This window comes from Puccinia triticina, chromosome 12A (genome assembly GCF_026914185.1).
Source record: "Puccinia triticina chromosome 12A, complete sequence".
NCBI classification, from domain to species: domain Eukaryota; kingdom Fungi; phylum Basidiomycota; class Pucciniomycetes; order Pucciniales; family Pucciniaceae; genus Puccinia; species Puccinia triticina.
In genome coordinates, this window is record NC_070569.1 from 778,073 (window position 1) to 788,909 (window position 10,837).

Genomic DNA, 10,837 nt, shown 5'->3' on the forward strand with positions numbered 1-10,837 from the left:
TGATCCGGTATGGCGAGACTTACAGGCTCATAACCTGAGATGACAAAAGCGTATATTTTCCGTGGTCGTGAGGAAATAGCTCTGCAGCTTATTCCCCGAAGACATAGTATGGTCTTCGGATAGGCGAGTATCACTAATTGTAACCTAACTACTTAGGTTACAACAGTATTCAGCTCCTCGCCATCAATCATTATACATAAAAAACTCCATATACAGTTGTTGTATTAGTGGTAAAACAAATTATAAGATCATTCACGGGGCGGCGGAGCCGCCCATAAACCCTAGTATAGTTTAACGCCGGCCACTCCTAAGAGCATCTCTAACGGAGCCGCGACTGGGCGTTCGGGGGCGAACTTTGGCCGCCCGGGTTCCTGTTTTGCGCGCTAACGGACCCGCTGAACGACCCTGGGAACATCGCCGGGGGCAGTCCAACCCGCGATCACCTGCTGACTTCTGCGGGTCGCCTCCCGGCCGCAATCGACCACACACACCTGCATCCGCTCGTCTTCATACCTCGCAAAGATGGACGACACAGTATCAACACTTGCAGCTCACCAAGGAAGAAACAAAAAACTTCATCAATTGAATCAACGAGCCTCGTCTTGATAACGGGGTCTTTTCCGGTCATCGAGAGGAGTAAACACTCCCCTTGATGACCGGTTCTCTCTGATCATTGAGAGGAGTAAACACTCCCCTCATTGACCGGTTCTCTCTGATGGTCAAGAGGAGTAAACACTCCCCTCGATGACCGGTACTCTCCGGTCATCGAGAGGAGTAAACATGACCGGAACGGGCCCAGTCATCGAGGGGAGTGATGACCGGTTCTCTCCGGTCATCAAGGGGGTGTTCACTCCCCTCGATGACTGGGTCCGTTCCGGTCATCGAGAGGAGTAAACACTCCTCGATGACTGGTTCCGTTCGGTTCATCGAGAGGAGTAAACACTCCCCTCGATGACCGGGTCCGTTCTGGTCATCAAGAGCAGTGTTTCCTCCACTTGATGACCGGGTTTGCTCCGGTCACCGAGATACATGCGTCCCGACGACCAGAACGTTCCAGTCATCGATATGTGTGCATCCTGATGACCGGAATCAGGCTTGCAGAGGGTGGTGGGTGCTGGTGGGTGGCGCTGGAGGAGTGAGCTTTCAGTCGGATTGCGGCTTAAACCGCCAGTCCATAATTGGCGCTGAGCCGCAACTGCTGTGAAATGTGTCTGCGGGCCGGGGAACACAGGCCAACTGCCCCCCGGACCGTTGGAGATGCTCTAAGCCTGGCCTTCAATTTATCGACTAACGTCGAAGTAGATATCGGGCACCAAGTCTCCGTTCCGAGCGGCATCAATCCCTTTCCTTAGTCCTATGCCTCTCTCCAACCAAGCCTCTCTGGAGGAGGGCCCCGCAGGGTCTCCATCTCACAGAGACCCTAAGATAAGTCAAAGGGCTTCGAAAGCGCTTCTTTTGAGTTAGCACCCTACATGCCTGCAACCGAGGCGCAGTGATTTTCGGCAGGCTGGTGGATGCAGGATTCTTTCTCGGAAAAAATAATCCCCCCGGCATTGGGAGGGTCCCGAACTTAGCTAATTAGTCCCTTCCCTCCTGGGCGCGAAGCGCCTGCCTCCGAAGGACTTAGCTAAGTTCGAGAGTGTCTCTTCCCGATGAGTTGGCTGTACAACCAGTTCTTCATTTGTGAACAGAATCCCGGTGTTAGGAGGGTTTCCTCCTGATAAGTTGGTCTTACAGCCACTTTTGTTCTCACTCGGCGAGCAGAATCCCTTGAGCTTCATGAGAGGATTTCCGCCGATTTCCTCCCAACGTGACGGTTTTATAGCCAGCTCGCCAGGGGGAAACCCTAGCAGTCAGGCAGCTTTATCGCGAGGAAACGCGCCTGATGGGCTTCATAACCAGCTCGCCGGGAAGGCAAAAGCAGCTCGGCGGGAGGGTTCTGAAGTGATTTCGGCTCAGAACTCAGAGGCTAGGATGGACTCAGATCAGCACCTCGTGTCCGAAATATCTGTAGAGACTGATGATCAGATTGAGTCAAGGTAAGATTGCTAACCTCCGCCTGGGCAAGTTCCACAAAAAACGAGGCAAGCAGCCAACACAACTCTGCTTCAAGATTGGGCAGAGCCCTAACTTGACACCAGTCCCCCCTGGTGGGAGGCTCGCTGTGGCTGGCCGCGAAGCGGCCCCTCCCGCAGGGAGGGACTTGTGCACAAAGTCAAAATTTTGGCTGAGAAAGAAATCACCAATGGCTGGAGGAAAAATACTTAGCATCACCCAGCCTCCCCCTCAGCTCCTGTGGACCTGCCCCAGAGCCAAATTACACTTCTCAATCTCGGCTTTCAAATGGTGCTGGTCTCATCTCCCCAATCCTTATCATTTTTGCTGTACTAATGTTTTTTTTTTTTTTAAAAAAAAAAAGAAATGTAAACCAAGGAATTACAACCATCATGCCTTGTGGATATTGGATTCACAAGCCTGCAGATATCTGCAGATCCTACACCTGTACACCACAGGTGAAGTTTTAAAGTTTGAATCCAGTGAAAATACTGGAGGGCAAGAAAAACCAAAAAGCAATCGGAATGCTTCCGGTGTGGTTGAAGGACCGGAATGATTCCAATCGCAATTCGGGTTAAACCCAAACCTGAAAAGATGGGTCCGCACCGGAATGAAGTCGGAATTCATTTGACTTCATTCCAGGAAACAGACCGGAATCTCATTCTGGTTTCTTTCCTGGATTTTCCCCCAAATAGTTTTGTATATGACCGGGCAAGCCCCACAAATGCAGCCTTATATCCACTAATCACACACCTGACTGCATGGTGTGTCTAGCATAGTGGTCAAGCAGCTCCTGTGGGGTGGATCAGCCAGATGGTGCTGGTTCAATCCCCCCTTTTGTTTGACCAGTTGCCCGCTTGCATTTTTGAGCCTTCAGCAGCCCGCGCGAACCCGTTACCATTCCGAATAGCCATCAAAAGCAATTCGGAATGGGGTTGGCAATCCAAAATAAATTTGGAATCCCATCCAGTAAACCGCTGAATTCCTTTCTGGAGAATTGCCCACCGTCAATGGACGGTCCGCCCTTGCAGGCGGGCCAACCAAAAGCATTTCTAGAGATGGGCGCTTCGCATCCGGGTACCCGCGCGTGTTCGGATACCCGCAGCCAATTTTAGCCATTTCCTGGCATCCGCATCCGCATCCGCATCCGACAGCGGGTACCCGCGTGCCTGGGCGGATACCCGCCCCTCAAAACGTGCTTACCGGTTGACTGCTGCATATGTCAGTCAACCGGGAGGCACTTCTCCCTGCCGACTGCTCCATATGGCTGTTGACCGGGAGGGATGCCTCCCGGTTGGCTGCTTGATATGGCTGTTGACCAGGATGGACGCCTCCTGGTCAACTGCTCGATATATGACTTTTGACCGGGAGGGATTCCTCCCGGTTGACTGGTGTGTATAGTTGTCGACCGGGAGGGATTCCTCCCGGTTGACTGGTATGTCTAGTTGTCAACTGGGAGGGATTTCTCCCGGTCAACTGCTCAATACATATGCCTGTTGAGTTGACTGGGAAGGACTCATCCCGGTTGACAACTAGACATACCTGTTGACTGGGAGGGATTCCTCCCGGTTGACTGGTGTGTATAGTCATTGACCGGGAGGGATTCCTCCCGGTTGACTGGTATGTCTAGTTGTCAACCGGGAGGGATTTCTCCTGGTCAACTGCTCAATACATATGCCTGTTGACCGGGAAGGACTCATCCCGGTCGACTACTTTATGTTGCTGTCGACCGGGAGCGACTCCCCCTGATCAACAGCAACATAGAACGGCTTTATGGCTGCCAACCGCCGCAGTTCCCATACCCTAGGGAGAGCGGGTACCCGCCGGAAGACACGGGTACCCGCTGGATTCTGCCGGAATCTCAGACATCCGCATCTGCTGGCGGGTACCCGCTGGAGGCCCTTGGGTACCCGCCAGCGGATAGCGGATACCTGCAACGGGTTCCGTGCGCCCATCTCTAAGCATTTTGGTGGGCGATCGAAATAATTTTGACGCGCTTCACCCATGGTGTAGCCCCCCAATTGTTGCAGATAGGATATTCAATTGTGCATATTATCAGAAAATCCAAAATTGGATCTTCAGTGCAATGGAATATCCTCCAGAATTCCTTTGACCTCCAAAACAGATTCCTCCAATCAGTTTTGGAGTTTATGCCTCAAAAACTTGGGGGAGGGTGCCCATTAGCACTGCCAAGAAAACTGTCTATTCAGTTTTTCTTGTACATATTTTGGTGAATTTTAAATAGTGTTTATGTGTTTTTAGGATTGAAAATCCTCTCTTTGTCTGCCAGCCTGCAGACATTATTCATAAGCCTCTCCTACGGAGAGCCCTCCGGGCGGGGTCCCCCGGATGCTTAGTTAAGCTAGGGCAGAGCCAATCAACTCCCCGAAGAAGTCATAAGCGTATCCCTGTGCGCCCCCTGCCCCGGGGGAGAGGGGGTTTTGCACCACCACCACCACCAGCAGCAGCACCACTCCCACGCTCGGCCGGAAGCGGATGCTCGCGAACGAACACCGATGATCGAAGAGGAACCCTCTCGCAATCAACATTCACACTGCAGCCAGCCAGCAGATCAGCCATCATTCATCTGCCTACTCAAGCTAATCCGACGGCGATCCCATGACGGATAAAAGAAAATTAATTATGTAAACATGGGTAAAATAACTAACGGAGATGGATCAATCCCCCACACGCAGTAAGAAAAACCACCATCACTCCTTCCAGCTTGCTCTTTCTCACTAATCATCCTGTTCGATAACCACCACAATCATCCTCGATTGACACTCTTCCTGCAACCACCACTCTTCTCTCTCAAGATTTTCAGCACCCGCGGCGCTGGCACGATGGGGTGTGTGGGTTCTAAGCAGCTTCCAGAGGCCCAACATATCAGCTTCTACATCGACAAACAAATCTACAAGGATAAAGTCGCGCTCCGGTAAGATCTCTCTCTCTCTCTTACCCAAAAAAACCCCACTCTTACTGATGTATGTGATTTGTGTTGCAGGAACGAAATCAAAATGCTTCTACTGGGCGCAGGCGAATCAGGCAAATCGACCATCGTCAAGCAAATGAAGCTCATCCATCAAGGTCAGTCATCCCCGCGTTACCACTGCACACTACGAGCTCCATATATCCACCACAGACTAGGAGATGAACACAATTGTGCGAAACAACAAACATCCAGGCACATACACGGGCGCCGAAAGGGAATCATACAAGGGGCTGATTTTCTCCAACATAATCCACGCCATCCAGACCCTCCTCACCGCCATGAAAGCCCTCCAGATTGACCTCGACGACCCGGCGCTCGAAGCATCCGCTACCCTTGTCGAGGCGCTGCCCTCGTTCATGCTCCTGCGCCCGCTTGGCCCTCCAGAAGTCGCTGCGATCCAGCAGCTGTGGGCCGACGCGGGCGTCCAGCGGGTTTTCGCGCGCGGCCGGGAGTTCCAGTTCAGTGGCCCTCCTACTCCCGCTCGCGCCTCTTAGTTAGCTAACTTATTCCCGGCGGTGCTGGATGGACACACAGGGTGAGCGACTCGACGGCCTACTATCTGGACGGGCTCGGACGGATCGGCGGGCCAGCCTATCTGCCAGACGACCAGGACATCCTGCGCGCTCGCGCCCGCACCCAGGGCATCGCCGAATCGTCCTTCCAGGTCGGCCAACTCAACTACCGCCTCCTCGATGTCGGCGGCCAAAGGAACGAACGCAAGAAGTGGATCCACTGCTTCGAACACGTCACTGTTATCGTCTTCTTGGCTGCCCTTAGCGAATACGACCAGGCCCTTCGAGAGGATACCTCCGTCGTCTGTCTCTCATCCTCCCCTCCCCCCATCTACTCCACTCATTAATCGTTATTCTGGGATGTTCTTTAGAACAGAATGGTCGAAGCTCTCAACCTCTTCGACTCCATCTGTAACTCACGTTGGTTCACGAAAACAGCGATGATCCTGTTCCTGAACAAGACCGACCTGTTCAGACAGAAACTGCACCTCTCCCCCATCCACCTCTTCTTCCCCGACTTTGCGCCCCCTCCTCTTCTCCATACCAAGGAGCAGGACGACAATGCGATCTGGAAAAGCGGCGCCGAGTTCTTCTCGAACAAGTTTCGAGCCCTCAACCAAACCCCCTCCAAGCAGGTAAAACACCACCACCCCCACTCCGCCTCTTCCCTGTATATCCACCATTGACTTTTCTGTCCGCCAAAAAATAATAATACAGATATATGTGCATTTGACATGCGCAACCGACACCTCCCAGATCCGCCTCGTTCTGGCTCACGTCAACGATATTGTATGTCCCCCTCCCTCCCCCTCAAATGTGCTGTTTTCCTCGAGAGATGTGTTTGGGTGGATATTGATGCGAGGGTCGGATCGTGTGGGCTTGCAGATCATCCAACTCAACTTGAGCGAATACGGGCTCATGTGAACACCGTCTCTGGCAGGCCTTGCAGACCTCCCTGTTCACCAACCCTGCTTGTCGATATAACCCGCGCTTTCTTCATCTGCAGGCCTCTTCCTCCTCGCGACAAACATCTCTGAGCGGTGTTCTTTTCTTGTATCCGTGTTTCCCTCCACTGTGCTGGTGCTGTTGCCGGACCCTCCTCCCTTCTTTGTTTTTTGCTTTGCGCGTTGGGTGGATCAGGGACCTGTGCACACACCCGTACACACATATATACACATTGATTTGTCGTTGTTGATGCTCAATTCATGCTTTTTTCAGGGAACTCTAACCGGCTGGCTTTGCCACTATTTAATGTGTTTAGGTTGGGCGGGGAAGGGCCTGGTGTGGGGCCGAGCGGCGGGTCACACGACTCGGCTGAATCGTCCAGCAAATCAGGTTCCTTGATGCCCAAGAAACCTCAGCAGCTCACGTTGGCTCTGCTGCCCCTGTGCAGGATCAGATTGACGCCCACTCTGAAACGTTGGGGAAAAGAAAGGTGTTTTCCTAGGCCTGAGAATCATATATGAGGGGGGTTCACGTAAGGCTGATTTTGAAAATCAGCAACCAAAACCAGCAGATGCAGCTTTTGAAAATCGTGAGAAAGCAAAAAGGTTTGCCTGGGCAGCTCCCCTTTGGAAGCAATCTGCAAGGCATAAACCTTACTCACAGGTGCATGAGCAGACAAAATCAGCATTGCTTTTTTTGCAACGTGAACCCCCCTATTTCATGTGCGCTGCTTGGGGCTTTGATCATTGATTTATGATCTGGACATGGACATCTACAGGCCTGTAGATGGCTAGAGGAAGTCCTCCACTTGACTGTGTGGAAATTTGGGGGCTGTTCAGGAGGATGCATTTTGTGGAAATGATTGCATAGATCAACCAATTGTTAGAATTCTTTAAAGTCAGAGCATTTCATTCTGGAACCTCGTCTCTAGCTCCTTGGTCCAATCCGAGCTCCCCCACGTCTACAAATCCTTTTCTCAGACTGAAAATTCCAAACGTGCACTCATTGGAGGACTTCCCGTCAATCTGGGAACCCAGATTTTTCCAGATTTTGCGGGGAAATCTGGGCTCGATCTTCCCAAATCCTAGATCTTCCCAGATTTCCCTGCGAAATCTGGGAAAATCTGGGTTTCCAGATCGGCAGGAAGTCCTCCACTGCCGAACCTCGCGCGAGTAATCTTCAGATTTTGACACAGTCACGAATTCGAAGCGTGCCATCTCGCAATTGCTCCATCAGCACGGGGGTTAGGTCCTCTTTGTTTTCTAAAAAAGTCGTGTCATTTTGTGAAGTCAAACCTGTGGGGGACCCGGCACTGCTTGGCGGGAATTGCCCGCACACTCACCTTTGTTGGGTTTTGGAAGATATGTAACGGGGGGCTGCTGCGCTGCGCTGTCTGGCCGCCTAGTAGAAGCGCAGCGGCCAGTGCCGCAGCTCTTATTCTCCGTAGTGAGGGCGGGATTTTGCCGCCGCTGCGCTGCGCTACAAGTTCCTACAACGCTTTTAGTGGCATTTATAGCCTGTTTGCCATTAGAAAGCGCTGTAACATAGTGAAGCGTCCGGCTTATTCCTGCGCAAACAGTCAGCGTTAGCGCAATACCACTGACAGCTGACACTGAATCCATGTAGGCAGCTGGCATATTTTTGTTCCACACAGCTATGTAACGACCCCCAAAAGCCCCTACCAGCCCCCTCATGTAGCACATTATACATATTCAAACAGCTTCCTTTCTCAAAATAGTGTTTTGGTGCTCTGCAGTAGTGAATATGAATTCAATTGAGACTGGGCAAGGAAAGGAACAGTATAAAGATTATGGACTTGCTGTTGACTAGTTGTGTAGAATTCCATGCCAAAAAGTATGGTTGCATAGAGGAAGCGTTGATAGGAATAGCTACTGCTTGGAAACTAATCAACACTTAAGGAGCAAGACTACATAGGGTTGTGGATGTAAGAGGTGTATCAGAGCTTATGATGGTGATGTCGCAGCCACAAATAAACAAAAAAGCACAAGTAAATAGTGAAACCAAAGACAACAATTGCAGAAATTTTTTTGCACATTGTATTCTTGACTGTTGGAATGGGAGTGTCATTGTGTACTTGATCAATGGAGATTGAGAGATCAGTGGATGTGTGACTGGAAGTTTGGGGTGCTGTTTTGCTGGCTCTTTCTTGTTCTCCAATTGGCAAATTTTCCACGAGATGCTGACCTCCCCGGGGGGAATATGCTTGAGGCAAATTCACGTTGACTTGATCTGAGTGGTGTCCCAGACTGATGGTCCTTCCAGCCTGTCCGATGTCTGAGATTTCTGTTGTTGTTCCCATTTGCAGGCTACGCGCAATGAGCTGAAGGTTTGGTGGTAAGATTTATCATCCCTGCTCATCATCAAGTACACAGCGCTTAACTATTAAATATAATAACCGCCCCGCCATCGCAGAAACTTGAACGGTTTTCATCCTAAAGCACGTAACAAGGTCAAAGAGCGTTTCAGCTGGTTTGAGGCAAGGAGATAGGTGTCTTCATCTTTGTAATTCTTGGTAGAATTTGCTGATCATGGATTGTACCTATCGATAAGATTTTGTGATTTTTATCTGGCTAGTTTGTCGCACTCCACCAGAAACATCCACCAACGCAAACTACCCACCTACTGGAGATAAAATAAAGAAGAAGGAATGTCAGATTAATTGATAACAAAAAGGGAAAGAAAATATGAGAACAGCAATTTGTCAATATACCTCCAATAAGCAGAACGGTTGAATCGAGTAGATATTGACGGAGATGAAGAAAATGTCAGATGGAAGATCTATATAAAGAAGTAACATGTAGAGAAATGGTTAGTATTGTCGACGGGTGTTTGATTGTTGGGATGGAAAATCGTGAAAATAACTATTATTTACTGGTCTCTCCTCAATACTAGATGTTACGATCGGGTAAGAAAGAGAGTAGCGAATTGGCGCGGCTGATATCCAATTGTGATGGCGGGGGAATCTTGATTATAGGTGTTACCCATTTAATACTGGGTTTCAATCCGGGCATCACTGAGCTAGAGTAGGATGCTCCCCAATTAGACCCGGAGCATCACGAGGATGTTTCATCGGACGCGTGGCCAACTCGTCGGAGGCATGCCTACTCACATGGAGGGGCAAAGGGATTGACACCAATTTCGAGGGTTTTTCCGGGTGCCATGTGCCCTTGACACGCACACATAACCAACGGCGCCCCCTACCAACCCATCGGCGCTTGGCACGCGTCTTTGGGATGATACATAACTGGGCAGCCTAGCCCGGCTTAAACTTCCAATTCTGCTGTCCAGCCAAAACCCGTGATCTCATAATCATAATGAGGCAGACACGGACAGAGCAGCGGTGACCCGACAGGCTTCGAGCTTCCGAGCTTCGAGAAAAGTAGGCACGGATAATGGGCAAAAAGTAACCGGCGCCAGGGCGAGGCTTGGGCGCTCTCCTCTAGCAATCTTGCTTCTTGCTCCTTCCTGAGGCAAGGGGGGCGTCGGCGACGCGTTACAAATCCTGTTGCTACAGGTTGGCCCCGTGGACAACAGGACCTCGCAGCGCTCCGGTTCCTTACCGTGAATAACTTTACGTCGCGCGGACCGCCTCTGGACGTCCGTCCCCGGTCCGCGGGACTAAAGTTTGACCCGCACGCATTTTGGGAGTTGGAAAATTAATTCTACTCTCCAGAATGGGAGTCGGAATTTTAATTTCACAAAAAATGACAGAAAATAAAGAAAAATTTATACCTCTGCACTGGGGCATCTGAAGCCCCCCAAAATTTTACAGCGGCCATAAAGCACTCTGAATAACACATGATGAGCCTCACGGCATTGGCGCACCCCAGGAAAGGGGTGTGCTACTGTGGGTCTAATTTGGCTGATTTCCTTAGGAGGAAATCCACCAAAGCCTTAGCTACAGTGCCCCAAAGCCCCCCAAAATTTTACAGTGGGAATAGTAGCCTCTGAATGGCACATGGGGAAATTCTTTGCAGTATTAAACCCCAGGAAAGGGGTGTGCTACCGTGGGTCTAATTTGGCAGATTTCCTACTAAGGAAATCCGCCAAAGCCTTTGCCACAGTGCCCCAAATTGCACCAAACTTTTGGATCATGAAATAAAATACTCTGTAACCAAATGTTTAGCTGCAAGACAGTAACACACCAGCCTAAAATAATTTTGAGGCAGCAGGGGCTTTTGGTTATATCTGCTACTAATTGCCTCTGCAACAGATAATAGTGCCTCCGCAACAGTTGATAGCGCCTCCGCAAGAGTTAATAGTGCCCCCGCCACATTTAATAGTGCCTCCGCCACAGTTAATAGTGCCTCTG

The 10,837-nt window shown here is 50.6% G+C and overlaps 2 protein-coding genes across 2 annotated transcripts; one reads left to right on the forward strand and one right to left on the reverse strand.

Moving 5' to 3' along the window:
* Window positions 1-4,898: 4,898 nt before the first annotated feature.
* Window positions 4,899-6,483, forward strand: PtA15_12A69 (uncharacterized protein; the record flags this gene model as incomplete). The annotated part of the gene is made up of 7 exons (XM_053162229.1): window positions 4,899-4,990; window positions 5,060-5,142; window positions 5,240-5,504; window positions 5,582-5,861; window positions 5,931-6,194; window positions 6,277-6,348; window positions 6,445-6,483. The coding sequence occupies 7 exons, from the start codon at window positions 4,899-4,901 to the stop codon at window positions 6,481-6,483; spliced, it is 1,095 nt and encodes a 364-aa protein (XP_053025639.1).
* A 274-nt stretch (window positions 6,484-6,757) lies between these two features.
* PtA15_12A70 (uncharacterized protein) lies at window positions 6,758-8,141 on the reverse strand (the record flags this gene model as incomplete). The annotated part of the gene is made up of 2 exons (XM_053162231.1): window positions 6,758-6,898; window positions 8,109-8,141. 2 exons carry the CDS (start codon window positions 8,139-8,141, stop codon window positions 6,758-6,760), a joined length of 174 nt encoding a protein of 57 aa, XP_053025640.1.
* Between the last annotated feature and the right edge of the window lie 2,696 nt (window positions 8,142-10,837).